At 45.9% G+C, this 24,573-nt stretch overlaps 1 protein-coding gene across 1 annotated transcript in view; it reads right to left on the bottom strand.

Annotated features, from left to right (window-relative positions):
• The window catches only part of LOC116360588 (thyrotropin-releasing hormone-degrading ectoenzyme), a gene marked incomplete in the record, with an annotated part of 436,874 nt that overhangs the window by 37,766 nt on the left and 374,535 nt on the right, over positions 1–24,573 (bottom strand). The window contains 3 exon segments of the mRNA XM_031815459.1: positions 2,117–2,264; positions 19,441–19,496; positions 19,943–20,076. Of these exon segments, the coding sequence (XP_031671319.1) occupies positions 2,117–2,264; positions 19,441–19,496; positions 19,943–20,076 (338 nt within the window).

Here is a 24,573-nt window from a genome sequence, read left to right as displayed (position 1 = left end):
GTTATGGATGTATTCCAGATGGCTAGGAGCTGTGTAGGATTATGGATGTGTCCCAGATGGCTAGGAGCTGTGTAGGGTTATGGATGTGTCCCAGATGGCTAGGACAGGAGGGTTATGGAAGTGTCCCAGATGGCTAGGAGCTGTGTAGGGTTATGGATGTATTCCAGATGGCTAGGAGCTGTGTAGGGTTATGGATGTGTCCCAGATGGCTAGTAGCTGTGTAGGGTTATGGATGTGTCCCAGATGGCTAGGAGCTGTGTAGGGTTATGGATGTGTCCCAGATTACACCCCATTACCTAGAAAGTGCACTACTTTCCACCAGAGCCTTTTGGACCCTGGCCAACAGAAGTGCACTATAAAGGGAATAAGGGATGCCATTTTGGGACACATGTTATGATTGTGTTGGCTCTCCAAACCACACAGCAGGTGATGCCAAGGCAAATTTAGCGTAGCGCCTCTCCTTCACGGTCCCTCATTGAAACCAAATCATGATTAACATTAGGGACCAGCCTCGACGTCACACACACACACGCACGCACACACACACACACACACACACACACACACATACACACACACACACACACACAGCTGTCCTACTAACTGAAGAGGACTATCTTCCTTCCTCATCCTAGTGGGAGGTGACAGCCTTCATGTTTTTGTTGTTCTCCATGTAAACCACCTCTCTGGGGCTGTGCCCTTTATAGTGCACTAGCACCCACTAGGACTCTGGTCAAAAGTGGTGCACTAAATAGGGTGCAATTTGGGACGTTGGGTGTATCTCTGTATAGAACCATTCACTGCCAACACTGAGGGTTAACGCCACCCTGCGGAGTGGTGAACACTGAACACTCCTCCACAGACTAGTGTGTGGGCTCTCTCGCTCGCTCTCTGTCTGTCTGTCTGTCTGTCTGTCTGTCTGTCTGTCTGTCTGTCTGTCTGTCTGTCTGTCTGTCTGTCTGTCTGTCTGTCTGTCTGTCTGTCTGTCCTCTCTCTCTCTCTCTCTCTCTCTCCTCTCTCTCTCTCTCTCACTCTCTCACTCTCTCTCTCACTCTCTCTCTCTCTTTTTGCACTCAGCAGAGGCCTTGGTGGTCTGCCAAGAGAAGGCCAAATCGCCATGACATAAATAATCTCCTGCAGCTGTTTCTGTCCTCCATTATTCTCTACAACATCTGCTTGGACAGACACTGTAAACAAATTAACACCTGTCCCAGAGGAGTGGGAGAACAGCTCTGACACTCTCCCTCCCTGACACTCTGCCTTCCTGACACTACTCCCTGACCCCCCTGACACACTCCCTCCCTGACACTCTCCCTTCCTGACACTCTCCCTCCCTGACACTCTCCTCCTGACACTCTCCTCCTGACACTCTCCCTCCCTGACACTCTCCCTCCCTGACACTCTCCCTCCCTGACACTCTCCCTCCCTGACACTCTCCCTCCCTGACACTCTCCCTCCCTGACACTCTCCCTTCCTGACACTCTCCCTCTCTGACACTCTCCCTCCCTGACACTCTGCCTTCCTGACACTCTCCCTGACACTCTCCCTCCCTGACACTCTCCCTTCATGACACTCTCCCTCCCTGACACTCTCCCTTCCCTGACACTCTCCCTCCCTGACACTCTCCCTCCCTGACACTCTCCCTCCCTGACACTCTCCCTCCCTGACACTCTCCCTCCCTGACACTCTCCCTCCCTGACACTCTCCCTTCCTGACACTCTCCCCTCTCTGACACTCTCCCACCCTGACACTCTCCCTTCCTGACACTCTCCCTCCCTGACACTCTCCCTCCCTGACACTCTCCCTCCCTGACACTCTGCCTTCCTGACACTCTCCCTCCCTCCCTGACACTCTCCCTTCCTGACACTCTCCCTCCCTGACACTCTCCCTCCCTGACACTGTCCCTCCCTGACACTCTCCCTCTCAGGGTTAGAGGTCAGAGATTATAACCTACACTGAAGAGGCTGTAGTCCTCTGTGCGGTCCAGCAGCTTTATTAGGGTCAGGGTCAGGGGTCAGTGGTTATAACCTGCACTGAAGACGCTGTAGTCCTCTGTGCGGTCCAGCAGCTTGATTAGGGTCAGAGTCAGGGTTAGAGGTCAGAGGTTATAACCTACACTGAAGAGACTGTAGTCCTCTGTGCGGTCCAGCAGCTTGTCCAGCTGGTAGAGGGAGCGGCTGGCAGCGTGCCAGGGGAGGAACTCTCTCTCCTGGGGCAGGTAGCAGATGATCTGGAGGGGCACGTTCTGGGGCAGGTAGCCAGCCCTGGCAGGAGAGGAGAGAGAGTAGGTTCATTAAGCAATAAGGCCCGAGGGGGTGTGGTATATGGCCAATATACAACGGCTACGGGCTGTTCTTATGTACGACACAACATCAGGGAAGAGAAGAGTGTTCTGGGGCAGGTAGCCCACCCTGCAGATAGATAAATGGAAGAGGTGCATATACCATATAAAATATGTAAGACTAGAGAGTTCCTGGGCAGGTATCTCGACCTGCAGAGAAAGAGATAGGTAACATCCTCTAACACCGTAGGGAAGGTTCTGTGGAGGGCAGGGGAGGCGAGAGAGAGAGGGTATGGGAGGGGGAGGGAGGAGGGTGTGGGAGGGGAGGGTATGTGAGGGGAGGAGAGGAGAGGAGAGGGGAGGGGGGAGGGGAAGAGAGAGGAGAGGGAGGAGAGGAGAGGACAGAGAGGGGGAGAGGGAGAGGAGAGAGAGAGGAGGAGAGAGAGAGGAGAGGAGAGAGGGAGGAGAGGAATGAGAGAGGGGGGGAGGTGGAGGGGAGGGAGAGGAGAGAGAGAGGGAGGGAGAGAGAGAGAGAGAGAGAGAGAGATGAGAGAGAGATGGAGAGAGAGGAGAGAGAGAGGTGGGGAGGGGAGGTGAGGGGAGGGGAGGGGAGGGGGATAGAGAGAGAGAGAGGAGAGGGGAGAGAGAGAGGTGTACATCATCAGAGAAGGGCATCCTCATCGAGCTGATTTGAAGAGTGTGTCAGTGAAATGCTGATGTGCACATTTCTCCACAGGGTGCTGGGCCTAAAAGACAGTCTGACACATCAGATGGTGTTGTACTTTATTCATGCACCCGTCCACCCGCATGTCTACTGACAGACAGGAGGTGCTGTGGGTCCAAAGCATGAGAGAAGTACTTTATATCTTCAGGGCCAGATCCAGGCGTTCTGTAAGCAACCCTGGCCGGTTTAGCACCCCCCCCCCCTCCCCCCCACCCCCGAAAAAAACAACAACAATAATAATAATATACACCAGAAGCTATTTTTAAATGTGTCGCATCAGCAGTTTCTGTCTTGTTATGACAGTCAATCAATTAACATGTCAGCTGACGATGTTTAGATTGGTAGTTAGTCTAGCCAGCTGCCTAACTTGGATTAATCATGGCTGTAAACCAACAGGCACTCCGGGAGGCACACATTGATTCTGTCAGTCGTTCTCACTAAGATATCCTATTAACGTGGCATAATTCATTACAGAATATGTAGAATTGCTGGAATTAGCTTTAAAAACTGCAGAACGTTATCGCCGCCCCCATGGCAGAATGAGTAGAATTGCAGAAAATGAACTTTAAAACTTAAATGTTTCTTTCAGCCATCAAAAGGGGGACTACTAAAATGTTTTGCCGTGAGGTGGGGGAGAGGAGAGGAGAGGAGAGGAGAGGAGAGGAGAGGAGAGGAGAGGAGAGGAGAGGAGAGGAGAGGAGAGGAGAGGAGAGAAGAGAAGAGGAGAGGAGAGGAGAGGAGAGGAGAGGAGAGGAGAGGAGAGGAGAGGAGAGGAGAGGAGAGGAGAGGAGAGGAGAGAGGAGAGGAGAGGAGAGGAGAGGAGAGGAGAGGAGAGGAGAGGAGAGGAGAGGAGAGGAGAGGAGAGGACTTAGTGACCCCAAAAGGCCAGAGCCGGCCCTGTATACCATGTGCAGGTTTATCCAAATTATTTCTGGACATCATTTAAGTTAACACCAAACCACTGAGAAGACGTGGGGGGCCCCTCCAGCCATATATCCCGCTTGGGGCCCCCCAAAAGGCTATAGCCGGCCCTGTATACCGTGTGCAGGTTTATCATTCTTAATTCTAGACATTTAAGTTAATACCAAACCACGGAGGAGGAGTCAAGACAACAAACAGAACTACATCCCCATTCTCAGCTACTTAGCCTCCCAAATGGCACTCTTATTACCAACATAGTGCACTTATTTAGACCTGGGTCCTGGTAAAAAAAAAAAGTAGTGCACTACATAGGGATCAGGGTACAATTTGGGATGTATCCTGTGTTCTCACAGCTTGACTCCCACAACACTGCCTGCTGCATTAACATAGATCATCACATTATCTTAGTAAACAAGGCGAATGTGTTGTGTGTTTTAGTCACGCATGCAGATTTTATTCCTTGTACAACACCTGCGATTTCTGTCTCAGCTAGTGTCAAATGCTGAGGAGTCCATAAAACGAGCCAGCATATACATTTTAGCTAGACCGCACCGGGATTCTCCATGCATCACAGGAACTGTAGACAGTTCAGCAACAGGGATCTGAACTCTACTCTCTCTGGCACAGTACAACACAGCTGCTAGGACTTAAACACCTCTTCACATTCTGCCTCAAGGAGAATCTCTCTCTCCTATATATATATATATAGATGAGGCTTTTCAAACTCTTCCAGCCTGAGCTAAAATTAGCCTCGGCTCTGTCCCCCCAAAAGTACTTGCCATGATGCCGGTTCTCTCTCTGTCTCCCTTAGCCTCTCTGCCTCTCTGCCTCTCTGTCTCTCGGTCTCTCTCTCTTCTCCCTGCCTCTCTGCCTCTCTGGTCTCTCTGTCTCTCTCTCTCTCCCTTGGGGCCTTTTTTCCTTTCTTCTGTCTCTCTCTCCCTGCCTCTCTATCTCTCTCTCTCTCTTTTCTCTGTCTCTCTGTCTCTCTCTCTCTCTCTCTCCCTGCTTCTCTGTCTCTCTGTCTCTCTGTCTCTCTGTCTCTCTGTCTCTCTGTCTCTCTCTCTCTCTCTCTCTCTCTCTCTCTCTCTCTCTCTCTCTCTCTCTCTCCCTGCTTCTCTCTGTCTCTCTCTCCCTGCCTCTCTATCTCTCTCTCTCTCTCTCTCTCTCTCTCTCTCTCTCTCTCTCTCTCTCTCTCTCTCTCTCTCTCTCTCTCTCTCTCTGTCTCTCTCTCTCTCTCTCTCTCTCTCTCTCTCTCTCTCTCTCTCTCTCTCTGTCTCTCTCTCCTCTCTCTCTCTCTCTCTCTCCCTGCTTCTCTCTGTCTCTCTCTCCCTGCCTCTCTCTCTCTCTCTCTCTCTCTTCTCTGTCTCTCTCTCTCTCTCTCTCTCTCTCTCTCTCTCTCTCTCTCTCTCTCTCTCCCTGCTTCTCTCTGTCTCTCTCTCCCTGCCTCTCTATCTCCTCCTCTCCTCTCTTTCTCTCTGTCTCTCTCTCTCTCTCTCTCTCTCTCTCTCTCTCTCTCTGTCTCTCTCTCTGTCTCTCTCTCTCTCTCTCTCTCTCTCTCTCTCTCTCTCTCTCTCTCTCTCTCTCTCTCTCTCTCTCTCTCTCTCTCGCTCTCTCTCGGTCTGTCTACAGACGTTATCATTATCTCCAGTCCTCTCTTGTTTCTAACCAACAAGAAGTTCCATTATTAAGATGAAATAGTCTGTAGTTGTATTAGTGGTATGTACAGGATACGCATGGTATACTGTAGTGGTATGTACAGGATACGCATGGTATACTGTAGTGGTATGTACAGGATACGCATGGTATACTGTAGTGGTATGTACAGGATACGCATGGTATACTGTAGTGGTATGTACAGAATACGCATGGTATAATGTAGTGGTATGTACAGGATACGCATGGTATACTGTAGTGGTATGTACAGGATACGCATGGTATACTGTAGTGGTATGTACAGGATACGCATGGTATACTGTAGTGGTATGTACAGGATACGCATGGTATACTGTAGTGGTATGTACAGGATACGCATGGTATACTGTAGTGGTATGTACAGGATACGCATGGTATACTGTAGTGGTATGTACAGGATACGCATGGTATACTGTAATGGTATGTACAGGATATGCATGGTATACTGTAGTGGTATGTACAGGATACTCATGGTATACTGTAGTGGTATGTACAGGATACTCATGGTATACTGTAGTGGTATGTACAGGATACTCATGGTATACTGTAGTGGTATGTACAGGATACTCATGGTATACTGTAGTGGTATGTACAGGATACGCATGGTATACTGTAGTGGTATGTACAGGATACTCATGGTATACTGTAGTGGTATGTACAGGATACGCATGGTATACTGTAGTGGTATGTACAGGATACACATGGTATACTGTAATGGTATGTACAGGATATGCATGGTATACTGTAGTGGTATGTACAGGATATGCATGGTATACTGTAGTGGTATGTACAGGATATGCATGGTATACTGTAGTGGTATGTACAGGATACGCATGGTATACTGTAGTGGTATGTATAGGATACGCATGGTATACTGTAGTGGTATGTACAGGATACGCATGGTATACTGTAGTGGTATGTACAGGATACGCATGGTATACTGTAGTGGTATGTACAGGATACGCATGGTATACTGTAGTGGTATGTACAGGATACGCATGGTATACTGTAGTGGTATGTACAGAATACGCATGGTATAATGTAGTGGTATGTACAGGATACGCATGGTATACTGTAGTGGTATGTACAGGATACGCATGGTATACTGTAGTGGTATGTACAGGATACGCATGGTATACTGTAGTGGTATGTACAGGATACGCATGGTATACTGTAGTGGTATGTACAGGATACTCATGGTATACTGTAGTGGTATGTACAGGATACTCATGGTATACTGTAGTGGTATGTACAGGATACTCATGGTATACTGTAGTGGTATGTACAGGATACTCATGGTATACTGTAGTGGTATGTACAGGATACGCATGGTATACTGTAGTGGTATGTACAGGATACTCATGGTATACTGTAGTGGTATGTACAGGATACGCATGGTATACTGTAGTGGTATGTACAGGATACACATGGTATACTGTAATGGTATGTACAGGATATGCATGGTATACTGTAGTGGTATGTACAGGATATGCATGGTATACTGTAGTGGTATGTACAGGATATGCATGGTATACTGTAGTGGTATGTACAGGATACGCATGGTATACTGTAGTGGTATGTATAGGATACGCATGGTATACTGTAGTGGTATGTACAGGATACGCATGGTATACTGTAGTGGTATGTACAGGATACGCATGGTATACTGTAGTGGTATGTACAGGATACGCATGGTATACTGTAGTGGTATGTACAGGATACGCATGGTATACTGTAGTGGTATGTACAGAATACGCATGGTATAATGTAGTGGTATGTACAGGATACGCATGGTATACTGTAGTGGTATGTACAGGATACGCATGGTATACTGTAGTGGTATGTACAGGATACGCATGGTATACTGTAGTGGTATGTACAGGATACGCATGGTATACTGTAGTGGTATGTACAGGATACGCATGGTATACTGTAGTGGTATGTACAGGATACGCATGGTATACTGTAGTGGTATGTACAGGATACGCATGGTATACTGTAATGGTATGTACAGGATATGCATGGTATACTGTAGTGGTATGTACAGGATACTCATGGTATACTGTAGTGGTATGTACAGGATACTCATGGTATACTGTAGTGGTATGTACAGGATTCGCATGGTATACTGTAGTGGTATGTACAGGATACGCATGGTATACTGTAGTGGTATGTACAGGATACGCATGGTATACTGTAGTGGTATGTACAGGATACGCATGTATACTGTAGTGGTATGTACAGGATACGCATGGTATACTGTAGTGGTATGTACAGGATACGCATGGTATACTGTAGTGGTATGTACAGGATACGCATGGTATACTGTAGTGGTATGTACAGGATACGCATGGTATACTGTAGTGGTATGTACAGAATATGCATGGTATAATGTAGTGGTATGTACAGGATACGCATGGTATACTGTAGTGGTATGTACAGGATACGCATGGTATACTGTAGTGGTATGTACAGGATACACATGGTATACTGTAGTGGTATGTACAGGATACGCATGGTATACTGTAGTGGTATGTACAGGATACGCATGGTATACTGTAGTGGTATGTACAGGATACGCATGGTATACTGTAGTGGTATGTACAGGATACGCATGGTATACTGTAGTGGTATGTACAGGATACGCATGGTATACTGTAGTGGTATGTACAGGATTCGCATGGTATACTGTAGTGGTATGTACAGGATACGCATGGTATACTGTAGTGGTATGTACAGGATACGCATGGTATACTGTAGTGGTATGTACAGGATACACATGGTATACTGTAGTGGTATGTACAGGATACACATGGTATACTGTAGTGGTATGTACAGGATACACATGGTATACTGTAGTGGTATGTACAGGATACGCATGGTATACTGTAGTGGTATGTACAGGATATGCATGGTATACTGTAGTGGTATGTACAGGATACGCATGGTATACTGTAGTGGTATGTACAGGATACGCATGGTATACTGTAGTGGTATGTACAGGATACGCATGGTATACTGTAGTGGTATGTACAGGATACGCATGGTATACTGTAGTGGTATGTACAGGATACGCATGGTATACTGTAGTGGTATGTACAGGATATGCATGGTATACTGTAGTGGTATGTACAGGATACGCATGGTATACTATAGTGGTATGTACAGGATACGCATGGTATACTATAGTGGTATGTACAGGATACTCATGGTATACTCTAGTGGTATGTACAGGATATGCATGGTATACTGTAGTGGTATGTACAGGATACGCATGGTATACTATAGTGGTATGTACAGGATACGCATGGTATACTATAGTGGTATGTACAGGATACTCATGGTATACTCTAGTGGTATGTACAGGATACGCATGGTATACTATAGTGGTATGTACAGGATACTCATGGTATACTATAGTGGTATGTACAGGATACGCATTGGCCATATACCACACCTCCTCTGGCATTATAGCTTAATTACAGCCAGGATAAAGAACGAACATCTACACTTTAATAGACTTTAATGATGCACTTGCTCTTCTAAGAGCTCCCAGCAGGCGGGCAGACAGAGCACAGAGAGGACTGGCTCCCTGAAGGTAACAGCCTCTAATAGAGAGGACTGGCTCCCTGAAGGTAACAGCCTCTGATAGAGAGGACTGGCTCCCTGAAGGTAACCTCCTCTAATAGAGAGGACTGGCTCCCTGAAGGTAACAGCCTCTAATAGAGAGGACTGGCTCCCTGAAGGTAACAGCCTCTAATAGAGAGGACTGGCTCCCTGAAGGTAACAGCCTCTAATAGAGAGGACTGGCTCCCTGAAGGTAACAGCCTCTAATAGAGAGGACTGGCTCCCTGAAGGTAACAGCCTCTGATAGAGAGGACTGGCTCCCTGAAGGTAACAGCCTCTGATAGAGAGGACTGGCTCCCTGAAGGTAACAGTCTCTAATAGAGAGGACTGGCTCCCTGAAGGTAACAGCCTCTAATAGAGAGGACTGGCTCCCTGAAGGTAACAGCCTCTGATAGAGAGGACTGGCTCCCTGAAGGTAACCTCCTCTAATAGAGAGGACTGGCTCCCTGAAGGTAACAGCCTCTAATAGAGAAGACTGGCTCCCTGAAGGTAACAGCCTCTGATAGAGAGGACTGGCTCCCTGAAGGTAACAGCCTCTGATAGAGAGGACTGGCTCCCTGAAGGTAACAGCCTCTAATAGAGAGGACTGGCTCCCTGAAGGTAACAGCCTCTAATAGAGAGGACTGGCTCCCTGAAGGTAACATCCTCTAATAGAGAGGACTGGCTCCCTGAAGGTAACAGCCTCTAATAGAGAGGACTGGCTCCCTGAAGGTAACCTCCTCTAATAGAGAGGACTGGCTCCCTGAAGGTAACAGCCTCTAATAGAGAGGACTGGCTCCCTGAAGGTAACAGCCTCTAATAGAGAGGACTGGCTCCCTGAAGGTAACAGCCTCTAATAGAGAGGACTGGCTCCCTGAAGGTAACAGCCTCTAATAGAGAGGACTGGCTCCCTGAAGGTAACAGCCTCTAATAGAGAGGACTGGCTCCCTGAAGGTAACAGCCTCTAATAGAGAGGACTGGCTCCCTGAAGGTAACAGCCTCTAATAGAGAGGACTGGCTCCCTGAAGGTAACATCCTCTAATAGAGAGGACTGGCTCCCTGAAGGTAACAGCCTCTGATAGAGAGGACTGGCTCCCTGAAGGTAACAGCCTCTAATAGAGAGGACTGGCTCCCTGAAGGTAACAGCCTCTAATAGAGAGGACTGGCTCCCTGAAGGTAACAGCCTCTAATAGAGAGGACTGGCTCCCTGAAGGTAACAGCCTCTAATAGAGAGGACTGGCTCCCTGAAGGTAACAGCCTCTAATAGAGAGGACTGGCTCCCTGAAGGTAACAGCCTCTAATAGAGAGGACTGGCTCCCTGAAGGTAACAGCCTCTAATAGAGAGGACTGGCTCCCTAAAGGTAACAGCCTCTGAGAAGCAGACATCTTTAAAACACTTTGGGGATTTACTCTAGCCTGCCTGGGGTGCCATGTGGGCTGGGTTTGCAGATGTGCAGCTATTCTATTGGTTCCATTGCACCAGGCAAGCTTAATCGACCACATATAAAGCATTTGAAATGGTGTCAACTTTGAATCTCAGGTCTTATGGGAAGTCCACCTAGACCCCTATTCCATTCCATTCAGTTTTGCATGATTGATTTAGCGCAGCTGTAGCTAACTCAGATGTGTGTGTGTGTGTGTGTGTGTGTGTGTGTGTGTGTGTGTGTGTGTGTGTGTGTGTGTGTGTGTGTGTGTGTGTGTGTGTGTGTGTGTGTGTGTGTGTGTGTGTGTGTGTGTGTGTGTGTGTGTGTGTGTGTATGGTGCTGATGAACATTTTTTCCTGGTCTAGTCATGCTAGGTATTTTTTTATATTTTCCTAACCTCAACTTCAATATACTCTCCTGAAATCTGCCTCACTCAATGTGGAATGGATCTGCTATTTTCTTTACTTTTGAACCAGAACCCCCAACAGAAGCTAGCCAGCTAACTAGCTACTAGTCAGCTAGCCACTGCTAGTGGTCATCAGCTACCTTTAGCCCGGACAACTCTCGCCAGTCCGCACAGTGCGACTCAAACCAGAGCAAATCTGACTTATTTTTCTCCATATCTCCGGATTCCTACCTCAAGCTCTGAACCTCTTCACCTGGATCAACGCAGCTAGCTAGCTGCTATCTGAGTGGCTACTCCTGGCTAACGTCTCTGTCCCGCAGCAAGAACCAATTAGCCTGGAGCTAGCCTTTGCTAGGCCCATCTCCCAGCTAGCCGAAGAGGTCCATCAGCCACTCCTTGGGCTACAATACCTATTTTGCCAATCGGCCTGCACCCATCACGACTGGACTACCGACATAATTCGCCTGAGGGTTTTTTTTCAGCTGGCTCCTCCGTCGTGACGTCCCCTGAATGCCCATCTGTTAGCCTGATAGCCGCGGGCCGCTAGCTGCCTAGAGTATATCGGACTGTTAGCGGCAGGGTAGCCTAGTGTTTAGAGCGTTGGACTAGTAACTGGAAGGTTGCAAGTTCAAATCCCCAAGCTGACAAGGTAAAAGTCTGTCGTTCTGACCCTGAACAAGGCAGTTAACCCACTGTTCCTAGGCCGTCATTGAAAATAAGAATTTGTTCTTAACTGACTTGCCTAGTTAAATAAATAAAAGCCCCGCAGGACAAATTCTTTGGCCACAAAACCTATTTTGCCAATTGGCCTGGACCCTTTTACCACACGGAGCCCTGCTGATCCATGACGACTGGTCTGCCAACGTAACAGCACGAGGGGTCTACAACAGACTTCTTCCATCGCGACTCCCCTCTAAGGCCCTTCTGCTAGCTTGATAGCCTCGGTCCGCTAGCTGCCTGAAACGCTGTGTCTCTGGCTCGCCGATCCACTCACTGGACCCCTATGATCACTTGGCTACGCATGCCTCTCCCTAATGTCAATATGACTTGTCCATTGCTGTTTTGGTTAGTAATTATTGCCTTATTTCACTGTAGAGACTCTATTCCTGTACAATACGCCTTAGTTAACCCTTTAGGTTCCCCCTCCCACTCATGCGGTGACCTCACCTGGTTTAAATGATGTCTCTAGAGACAAAATCTCTCTCATCGTCATTCAGTGCATACGTTTACCTCCACTGTATTCACATCCTACCATATCTTTGTCTGTACATTATTCCTTGACTCTATTGTACCGTGCCCAGAAACCTGCTCCTTTTCTCTCTGTTCCGAACGTACTAGACGACCAGATCTTATAGCCTTTAGCCGTACCCTTATCCCACTTCTCCTCTGTTTCTCTGGTGATGTAGAGGTTAATCCATGCCCTGCAGTGCCTAACTCCACTCCCATTCCCCAGGCGCTCTCATTTGTTGACTTCTAAAAGCCTTGGTTTCATGCATTTTAACATTAGAAGCCTCCTTCTTAAGTTTGTTTTGTTCACTGGCTTAGCACACTCTGCCAACCCGGATATCCTAGCCGTGTCTGAATCCTGGCTTAGGAAGACCACCAAAACCCCTGACATTTCCATCCCTAACTATAACATTTTCCGACAAGATAGAACTGCAAAAGGGGGCGGAGATGCAATCTACTGCAGAGATAGCCTGCAGAGTTCTGCCATACTGACCAGGTCTGTGCTCAAACAATTTGAGCTTCTACTTTTAAAAATCCACCTTTCCAGAAACAAGTCTCTCACCGTTGTCGATTATTATAAACGACCTTCTGCCCCCAGCTGTGCCCTGGACACCATATGTGCCCCCCATCTATCTTCAGAGCTCGTGCTGTTAGGTGACCTAAACTGGGACATGCTTAACACCCCAGCCATCCTACAATCTAAGCTAGATGCCTTCAATCTCACACAAATGATCAATGAATCAACCAGGTATAACACCAAATCCGTAAACACGGGCACCCTCATAGATATCATCCTAACCAACCTGCCCTCAAAATACACCTCTGCTGTCTTCAACCAGTATCTCAGCGATCACTGCCTCATTGCCTGCATCCGTAATGGGTCTGCGGTCAAACGACCACCCCTCATCAGTGTCAAACGCTCCCTAAAACACTTTAGCGAGCAGGCATTTCTAATCGACCTGGCCCGGGGTATCCTGGAAGGATATTGACCTCATTCCGTCAGTAGAGGATGCCTGGTTATTCTTTAAAAGTGCTTTCCTCACCATCTTAAATAAACATGCCCCATTCAAAAAATGTAGAACCAGGAACTGATATAGTCCTTGGTTCACTCCAGACCTGACTGCCCTTGACCAGCACAAAAACATCCTGTGGTGTACTACATTGGCATCGAATATCCCCCGTGATATGCAACTTTTCAGGGAAGTTAGGAAACATTATACAGGGGCAGTTGGGAAAGCAAAGGCTAGCTTTTTCAAACAGAAATTTGCATCCTGTAGCACAAACCCCAAAAAGCACCTCCTCCCAGCTGCCCACTGCACTGAGGCTAAGAAACACTGTCACCACCGTTAAATCCGCGATAATTGAGAATTTCAAGAAGCATTTTTCTACGGCTGGCCATGCTTTCCACCTGGCTACCCCTACCCCGGTCAACAGCCCTGCGCCTCCCACAGCAACTTGCCCAAACCTTCCCCATTTCTCCTTCACCCAAATCCAGATAGCTGATGTTCTGAAAGAGCTGCAAAATCTGGACCCCTACAAATCAGCTGGGCTAGACAATCTGGACCCTCTTTTTCTCAAATTATCCGCTGAAATTGTTGCAATCCCTATTACTAGCCTGTTCTACCTCTCTTTCATAACGTCTGAGATCCCCAAAGATTGGAAAGCTGCCGCGGTCATCCCCCTCTTCAAAGAGGGAGACACTCTAGACCCTAACTGCTACAGACCTATATCTATCCTACCCTGCCTTTCTAAGGTTTTCGAAAGCCAAGTTAACAAAAATATCAAATCCCACCGTACCTTCTCCGCTATGCAATCTCGTTTCCGAGCTGGTCATGCGTGCACCTCAGCCAAGCTCAAAGTCCTAAACGACCTCATAACCGCCATCAATAAAAGACAGTACTGTGCAGCCTTATTCATCGACCTGGCCAAGGCTGTCAATTATCACATTCTTATCGGCAGACTCAACAGCCTTGATTTCTCAAATGACTGCCTCACCTGGTTCACCAACTCCTTCTCAGACAGAGTTCAGTGTTTCAAATCGGAGGGCCTGTTGTCCGGACCTCTGGCAGTCTCTATGGGGGTGCCACAGGGTTCAATCCTCGGGCCGACTCATTACTCTGTATACATCAATGATGTTGCTCTTGCTGCTGGTGATTCTCTGATCCACCTCTACCTCTACATCCTTCTGTATACTTCTGGGCCTTCTTTGGACACTGTGTTAATTATGGGCAGGTGGGACGGTAGCTGTTAAACCAGCTTCAGAAAGGAGTCCTCACCTCATACTGTTAAACCAGCTTCAGAAAGGAGTCCTCACCTCATACTGTTAAACCAGCTTCAGAAAGGAGTCCTCACCTCATACTGTTAAACCAGCTACAGAAAGGAGTCCTCACATCATACTGATAAACCAGCTTCAGAAGAGTCCTCACCTCATACTGTTAAACCAGCTTCAGAAAGGAGTCCTCACCTCATACTGTTAAACCAGCTTCAGAAAGGAGTCCACACCTCATACTGTTAAACCAGCTTCAGAAAAGAGTCCTCACCTCATACTGTTAAACCAGCTTCAGAAAGGAGTCCTCACCTCATACTGTTAAACCACCTTCAGAAAGGAGTCCTCACATCATACTGATAAACCAGCTTCAGAAGAGTCCTCACCTCATACTGTTAAACCAGCTTCAGAAGAGTCCTCACCTCATACTGTTAAACCAGCTTCAGAAGAGTCCTCACATCATACTGATAAACCAGCTTCAGAAGAGTCCTCACATCATACTGATAAACCAGCTTCAGAAGAGTCCTCACATCATACTGATAAACCAGCTTCAGAAGAGTCCTCACATCATACTGATAAACCAGCTTCAGAAGAGTCCTCACATCATACTGATAATCCAGCTTCAGAAGAGTCCTCACATCATACTGATAAACCAGCTTCAGAAGAGTCCTCACATCATACTGATAAACCAGCTTCAGAAGAGTCCTCACATCATACTGATAAACCAGCTTCAGAAGAGTCCTCACATCATACTTTTTTTTTGTGTTCACTAGCTCTGGTCTGTTGGGGTGGAATCACACACACACAAGCACGCACAAACACACACACACACACACACACACACACACACACACACACACACACACACACACACACACACACACACACACACACACACACACACACACACACACACACACACACACACACACACACACTGTAGTCACATGAAGTGTGTATCTCCTCGTTGTGGAATCACTCCTCATTTAAATGCAAAACCAGCTGAAGGGATTTACGTTTTTCATTCTCCTCTGATGAAGAAGTTGCTCTGAATTACCAAGTAGGAACCTTTTCATACGAAACCTGCTCGGTTCTGAACGTCCCACGGGCTTTATAGAACGAGACAGATGGGTGACTACATGTTGTCCCACTTTTCATGTATTCAGAGGTAAATAAATACCTGTGAGTATCTAAGTGTGTGTACAGTAAGCTCCATACTAAATCATGTCAGATAACTCCTCGGTATATGAATCCCCCTATATGAACAGCAATATCCCTCGTCCCTAGGATCGGAGATGGCACTACACACAATGCTGACATTACAGTACAAAATAGCATCTGTAATCCTCATCAATTATTTGTGTGTGTGTGTGTGTGTGTGTGTGTGTGTGTGTGTGTGTGTGCGTGCGTGCGTGCGTGCGTGCGCGTGTGCGTGTGCGTGTGCGCGCGTGAGTGTCTGTGTGTGTGTGTGTGTGTGTGTGTGTGTGTGTGTGCGTGCGTGTGTGTGTGTGTGTGTGTGAGTGTCTGTGTCTGTGTGTGTGTGTGTGTGTGTGTGTGTGTGTGTGTGTGTGTGTGTGTGTGTGTGAGAGAGAGAGCAGCACTCGCTGGACATCCTCTGTGGTTTATAGGTGCTTCATTAGGCCTGATGCCTGAGGGCTTCTCAGCAAGACACACCATCCCAGCTGTAGCCTCCTTTCATAAAGTACACTAGATGTCTGTGTGTGTGTATGTGTGTGTGTGTGTGTGTGTATATGTATGTATGTGTGTGTGTGTGTGTGTGTGTGTGTGTGTGTGTGTGTGTATGTGCGTGTGTGTATGCATACTCCCATGTCTGTGTTCCAAAAGTGCAAATTAGCAAGACGTTTTCAGCTGTAAAAGTTGTAGATTGATCTATGTGCACGGCTCTACACTATCGAACACCAACAGTGGGTAGATTAAACGATTCAAGTTATGTCCCTACTACTGCTACTTGTCCTACTCCTTCAGTGCTCACAGGTGACTGATCCTAAACACTCACACAAGTGGAAGAGGAGGATTCTAACCACTACAACAAAATGGATGACAAACTCAAGTCAAGTCAAGAGCAGCGAAAGTGTTTGAAATTAAACTAAAGATCCTATTTGATCCCAGGTCTGGATTCTAACCACAATGACAGTGCTCTAGAATCAACACTAGGTTCTGGTTCTTCTCTCGCTGTCTGAGTATACTGTCATCAGGAGATTTTTACATACATTTTTTATTTTACCTTTATTTAACTAGGCAAGTCAGTTTTGAACAAATTCTTCTTTTCAATGACAGTTTAGGAACAGTGGATTAACTGCCTTGTTCAGGGGCAGAACGACAGATTTTTACCTTGTCAGCTCGGGGATTCGATCTTGCAACCTTTAGTCCAATACTCTAACCACTAGGCTACCTGCCGAGATCCCTCGACTGGTTGCCTAGTGATTAGAGCGTTGGGCCAAGTAACCAAAAGGTTGCTGGATCAAATCCCAGAGTTGACAAGGTGAAAATCTGTCATTCTGCCCCTGAACAAGGCAGTTAACCCACTGTTTCTCAGTAGGCCGTCATTGTAATTAAGAATTTGTTCTTAACTGACTTGCCTAGTTAAATGAAGGTTAAATAAATAACAAATATATTTTAAAAAGTAGTATCTATCAGACAGTGGAAGCGTAGCCACTAGATCTTATCTCTGAGAGTACTGTCATCAGGAGATCCCTGACTTGACCTACTAACTAGTATCTATCAGACAGTGATCCCTGACTTGACCTACTAACTAGTATCTATCAGACAGTGATCCCTGACTTGACCTAATAACTAGTATCTATGAGACAGTGGAAGCACAGCCACTGTGATGCGGAGGCTGCATCCTCATCAACCCCACTGTTTCCAGACACTAAAACACACCATCCTGGAGCTGTGTGTCTTCCCTTTGTCAAAGAGGAGGTTGTGGGGATGCGTTTCAAATGGCACCCTGACCAGGGCCCTGTGGCGCACCTAGTAGTGCACTATTTAGGGAGTAGGGAGCCATTTGATACACAAACAGTGGATCTGTCTGTCTGTCATGGCGGTGAAGCGGAGGCTGGCGCACGCAGCCACTCGGTGTGGAGCATCTGAGCTCCGTGCGCAGGGGAGCGAGGAGAGACACGGGGAGAGACAGCGGCAGTCAGGATGGATGCCGTGTACAATATGTTCAACGACACGCCGCAGGCCAGCTGTCACCAAGCGGCAGGCTCTCTGTTCCCGTTAGCTAGCGCGATGTGTGTTTCCAGCATCCTGCCAGCATGGCGTGTCCGACAGATGAAAACCGCTGTGCCTTATGAGCTGTGTAGCCAACCAGGGAATCAGTCACGGAACTACTGTTCTGAGAAAAGACAGAGACAGGCAAATCATTTGTCCACCACTTTGGGCTCGTCACAATTCCACCCGGACATATTTCCTGGTTACAACATTGGTATTTCCTGGTTACAACATTTGGTATTTCCTGGTCACATCATTGGTTATTCCTGGTCACATCATTGGTATTTCCTGGTCACAACATTGTTATTTCCTGGTCACATCATTGGTATTTCCTGGTCACATCATTGGTATTTCCTGGTCACAACATTGTTATTTCATGGTCACATCATTGGTATTTCCTGGTCACATCATTGGTATTTCCTGGTCACAACATTGGTATTTCGTGGTCACATCATTGGTATTTCCTGGTCACAACATTGTTATTTCCTGGTCACATCATTGGTATTTCCTGGTCACATCATTGGTATTTCCTGGTCACAACATTGGTGTTTCGTGGTCACATCATTGGTATTTCCTGGTCACATCATTGGTATTTCCTGGTCACATCGTTGGTATTCCTGGTCACAACATTGGTATTTCCTGGTCACATCATTGGTATTTCCTGGTCACATCATTGGTATTTCCTGGACACAACATTGGTATTTCCTGGTCACATCATTGGTGTTTCGTGGTCACATCATTGGTATTTCCTGCTAACAACATTGGTATTTCCTGGTCACATCATTGGTATTTCCTGGTCACATCATTGGTATTTCCTGGTCACATCATTGGTGTTTCGTGGTCACATCATTGGTATTTCCTATTTCCATTATTAGCCCTTTGTCTAAGAATGGCTGTACTGAAAACAGGTTGAGAAGAGTAGCTGAGATGACATGTGTCTAATCTCTATAAAAACGGCTGTACTGAGAACAGGCTGAGAAGAGAAGCTGTGATGTGTGATGACATGTGTCCAATCTCTATAACAATGGCTGTAATGAAAACAGTTTGGGAAAAGAAGCTGTGACGACGTGTCTCTAATCTCTATAACTATAGCTGTACTGAGAACAGTTTAAAATGAGAAGCTGTGATGACGTGTCTCCAGTCTTTATAATACTGGCTGCACTGAGAACAGTTTAAAATGAGAAGCTGTGATGATGTGTCTCCAGTCTTTATAATACTGGCTGCACTGAGAACAGTTTAAAATGAGAAGCTGTGATGACGTGTCTCCAGTCTTCATAATAATGGCTGTACTGAGAACAGTGGTTAGAGGGGATGCTAATGATGACGTGTGAGACTAGATGGGTAACACTGTGTCGGGACTCTAAGTGGACAGAGCCAACAGGACTGTAGTCGCTGTGCTAGAGGGCTCCTACTGAGAAAACACAGAGGTAGGACTTGTTAGAGGCTCCTACTGAGAAAACACAGAGGTAGGACTTGTTAGAGGCTCCTACTGAGAAAACACAGAGGTAGGACTTGTTAGAGGCTCCTACTGAGAAAACACAGAGGTAGGACTTGTTAGAGGCTCCTACTGAGAAAACACAGATGAGGGAAGCCACAATGAGAGAACAGGAACAGAAACTAAACGGAATCCTGTGATGAGGCGGCCATTAAACGCACCTGGCCAGATTGAAGACATCATCGATGAGCCCCGCCCTGTTGCCGACAGAGATGATCTACAGAGAGAAAAGGGTAAAGGTGGAACGGTTTTCATAGATTTTTCTGCTTTTATGTTTTTATTCAAACCTTTAATGGTCCAGATGACGAGGAGGAAGAGGAGGAAGATGAAGAAGAGGAAGAGGAAGAAGACGAAGATGAAGAAGAGGAGGAAGATGAGGAAGAGGAAGATGACGAACGAGGATGAAGAAGAGGAAGATGAAGAAGAGGAAGATGACAAAGAGGAAGAGGAAGAAGAGGAAGAAGAGGAAGATGACGAAGATGAGGAAGATGAGGAAGAGGAAGATGACGAGGAGGAAGAAGAGGAAGATGAAGAAGAGGAAGATGACAAAGAGAAAGAGGAAGAAGAGGAAGATGACGAAGAGGAAGATGAAGAAGATGAGGAAGATGAGGAAGATGGCGAGGATGAAGAAGAGGAAGATGATGAAGAGGAAGAGTGTCCTACCTCAGCATTGGTCATCAGCTGTCCAATGAGGAGCCTCCAGTTGTGGAGGTCGTAGTTCACCCGGAAGTACCCAGTCTGGTTGATGTTGCCTAGCAACCACATGTCATCGTCCATCCGGCCCACTTTGTGTGTCTCTGTAAACAAATAAACATGACAGACATGTTTAAAGGTTTACTCTATATTTACAGTGCTATATATACAGAGATGATGGACAAGTTTACAGGTTTACTGTCTATAGTAACAGACATGTTTAAAGGTTTACTGTCTATAGTAACAGACATGTTTAAAGGTTTACTGTCTATAGTAACAGACGTTGTGGACATGTTTAAAGGTTTACTGTCTATAGTAACAGACGTTGTGGACATGTTTAAAGGTTTACTGTCTATAGTAACAGACATGTTTAAAGGTTTACTGTCTATAGTAACAGACATGTTTAAAGGTTTACTGTCTATAGTAACAGACATGTTTAAAGGTTTACTGTCTATAGTAACAGACATGTTTAAAGGTTTACTGTCTATAGTAACAGACATGTTTAAAGGTTTACTGTCTATAGTAACAGACATGTTTAAAGGTTTACTGTCTATAGTAACAGACATGTTTAAAGGTTTACTGTCTATAGTAACAGACATGTTTAAAGGTTTACTGTCTATAGTAACAGACATGTTTAAAGGTTTACTGTCTATAGTAACAGACATGTTTAAAGGTTTACTGTCTATAGTAACAGACATGTTTAAAGGTTTACTGTCTATAGTAACAGACATGTTTAAAGGTATACTGTCTATAGTAACAGACATGTTTAAAGGTTTACTGTCTATAGTAACAGACATGTTTAAAGGTTTACTGTCTATAGTAACAGACATGTTTAAAGGTATACTGTCTATAGTAACAGACATGTTTAAAGGTTTACTGTCTATAGTAACAGACATGTTTAAAGGTTTACTGTCTATAGTAACAGACATGTTTAAAGGTTTACTGTCTATAGTAACAGACATGTTTAATGGTTTACTGTCTATAGTAACAGACATGTTTAATGGTTTACTGTATATAGTAACAGACATGTTTAAAGGTTTACTGTCTATAGTAACAGACATGTTTAAAGGTATATTTGGGGTTGCAAAGGGCCGGAACCATTCCGGTAAATCTCCGGAATGTTCCATGGGAAGTTTAAGCCCTGGGATTTTGAGAATTTTCTTAAATTCGTCAAAAAAAAGTTCGCTTTTGAAATTGAGCCTTTTTTGTGGGATACACATAAGGTAATTATAGGTACTGTGGCATATTTTGGATAAACAATTCCCAATTCAATGGAATTATAGCCCTCTGCATGCACAGTGCATTCTTCCATCACATGTACAGCTGATTCTCAAGATCTTACACACTAATGAGATGCTATTGAGCCCAAACTACTACACTGTCTGAGCCAAGGACTACATGCTTTCTGGTAAGTTTTGATTACAATACTGGGTGGGGTGAATATATTTTATACGACATACATGATTTTTTTGTTAACTAGTAAATAGTAGCCTACAGCAAAGTGTGGTTAAATCATTTCTAACTTGTTAAACATTTCTGCTAGTTAGTGTTTGCTACCATGTGGGTTTTAGTTTGCTTGAGCCTGCTAACTGAGGAGTGTTAATTCACCTGTTTCCATACATATTTCATTTTAATACATGCATCGTACAAAGGAGTTGTTTAATGTAGCTGCTTAACTATTTATCTGTACATAGAATTGTATTTGGTTTTTTTTAACTCATTTTTGTTCTAATCTTTACAGGAAAATGCCACAAGCACTATCTGATGTAGAAGGAAACACTGTGTACATTTGCAAATACTGTGCCAAATCATATGGGAAGAATGCAACAAAGATGCAGAATCATCTGGCCAAGTGCATAAAGTTCCCTCAGCACTTATAACAAGAAAACTATGACAAAAGTCCCTCTACTTCTATTCGAGGTGAAAATGAGGAATCAGACACATAATCAATGTTATTTAGATATTTGTATATGCTATCTATAGATTTATGTATATGTTATTTATATACGTTATTGATATATGTTATTGATATATATAGGCTGCCCTGGGGCGGCAGGGTAGCCTAGTGGTTAGAGCATTGGATTAGTAACCGAAAGGTTGCAAGTTCATATCCCCGAGCTGACAAGGTACAAATCTGTTGTTTTGCCCCTGAACAGGCAGTTAACCCACTGTTCCTAGGCCGTCATTGAAAATAAGAATCTGTTCTTAACTGACTTGCCTTGTTAAATAAAGGTAAAATAAAATAAAAAAATATATATATGTTATTTTCTTATTCTTGTTCTAGTTCCCTCAGTTACACACGAGGACAACAGTATAAATATTGGTCTCAGCTGAACATCCTAACGTGTTTCTGAGGGTTAAGTGTGATGGAGAGGAAACACCTCCAACTAGACTGGACCATCCTGAAACCCTCTTGTAAATAAACAGAGAGCATGGAGCTGGCTGTAGAGTGGACCATCCTGAAACCCTCTTGTAAATAAACAGAGAGCATGGAGCTGGCTGTAGAGTGGACCATCCTGAAACCCTCTTGTAAATAAACAGAGAGCATGGAGCTGGCTGTGGGCTGACCACACACACACACACACACACACACACACACACACACACACACACACACACACACACACACACACACACACACACACACACACACACACACACACACACACACACACACACACACACACACACACACACACACACACACACACACACACACACACACACACACACCATTCCCCTAAAGATTTCCACTCAACACAGTCTGTCCCTCTGTTCCCATGTGTGCAGACGTGCCAGAGCTGCCAAGCTCTCGGTGCAGCGAGGCTCAATAACAAAATGGGATAGCTAATGGACCAACTGAGGGATTCAGACTACTAGGATAGTACGTACGTGTGTGTGTGTTTGTGAGAGAGAGAGAGTGAGAGAGAGAGAGAGAGAGAGAGAGACAGGGAGAGAGAGAGAGAGAGAGAGAGAGACAGAGACAGAGACAGAGAGAGAGAGAGAGAGAGAGAGCTGATAAGCCTGGCTTCAGATTGCTGGCTGCTGGGTGAGAGTGGAGGCTAATTTACAGTCATCGCCGGCGTGCCGTGAAGCAAGACATTGAGTAGCAAACCACTATGGTCAACCCTATAGTTCAGACTACATTAATGCAACGCTATATTGGTCTCACACAGCCTACGTGGCTACTTTGTCGTGGTTTGTTCCGGATTCAGTCTTGGAATAGCCTGGTGCGATGAGCACAGCAGGGCTCATAGCAACAGGAACCATTCTAAGAGGGGTTAGGGGAGAATGGGGAAGTTAAATGGTGTCGCGCAAGGGGGAAGATCTTCATTAACAAACGTCACTGGAAGTTACACTCCTAAATTGAATCCCGGGAACCCTGGGCTGGGCAGTGGTGGGAATGCTGCTCCTCTCCCTGGCTGTATCCCAAAAGGCACCCAATAGGGGCGACAGGTAGCCAATAGGGGGCGACAGGTAGCCAATAGGGGGCGGCAGGTAGCCAATAGGGGGCGGCAGGTAGCCAATAGGGGGCGGCAGTCACCCAATAGGGGGCGACAGGCACCCAATAAAGGGGGCGGAAGTCACCCAATAGGGGGCGGCATGTACCCAATAGGGGGCGGCAGGTAGCCAATAGGGGGCGGAAGGTAGCCTAGTGGTTCGAGCGTTGGGCCAATAACCGAAAGGTTGCTGGATCGAATCCCTGAGCTGACAAAGGTAAAAAATATGTTGTTCTACCCCTGAACAAGGCAGTTAACCCACTGTACCCCAGCAGGCCGTCATTGTAAATAAGAATGGGTTCTTATGAATTAACTGACTTGCCTAGTTAAATAAAGAATTACATTCAAATAGGGCTTGAGTCAAAAGTAGTCATAATATAGGGAATAGGGTGCGATTTAGGACACAGGAACAGCCAGCCACGGAGATAGATACACGTGTGATACGGAGCGTAGCCGGGGTTCTTTGTAATTAAAGACAAAGACAGGGGACTTGTGGCTCTCGGTGACACAGTAATTCACTGGCACCTAATTCAACCGATGACTGTAGCCTCTAAATCTGTAGGCCGAACACGTCGTCACGCGTTCCTCTGTTTAATCATGTGTGGGCCCTTGGTTCACGACGCACGCACCCACAAGGACAGAGACGCAAACACACATTAGGACAAATTCAGAGAGGAGACATGGAAGACTGATTACTTTTGCAATGGATAATGCAGCAGGAACACTACTGTAAAATAGCTGGTGTATATTGGATATGCAGCAGGAACACTACTGTAAAATAGCTGGTGTATATTGGATATGCAGCAGGAACACTACTGTAAAATAGCTGGTGTATATTGGATATGCAGCAGGAACACTACTGTAAAATAGCTGGTGTATATTGGATATGCAGCAGGAACACTACTGTAAAATAGCTGGTGTATATTGGATACGCAGCAGGAACACTACTGTAAAATAGCTGGTGTATGTTGGATACGCAGCAGGAACACTACTGTAAAATAGCTGGTGTATGTTGGATACGCAGCAGGAACACTACTGTAAAATAGCTGGTGTATATTGGATATGCAGCAGGAACACTACTGTAAAATAGCTGGTGTATAT

This window comes from Oncorhynchus kisutch, unplaced genomic scaffold (assembly GCF_002021735.2).
Source record: "Oncorhynchus kisutch isolate 150728-3 unplaced genomic scaffold, Okis_V2 Okis09a-Okis19a_hom, whole genome shotgun sequence".
In the NCBI taxonomy this organism is placed as follows: Eukaryota; Metazoa; Chordata; class Actinopteri; order Salmoniformes; family Salmonidae; genus Oncorhynchus; species Oncorhynchus kisutch.
The sequence above is the reverse complement of the archived record's forward strand: the minus strand, read 5'-3'. Positions and strand labels throughout refer to the sequence as shown.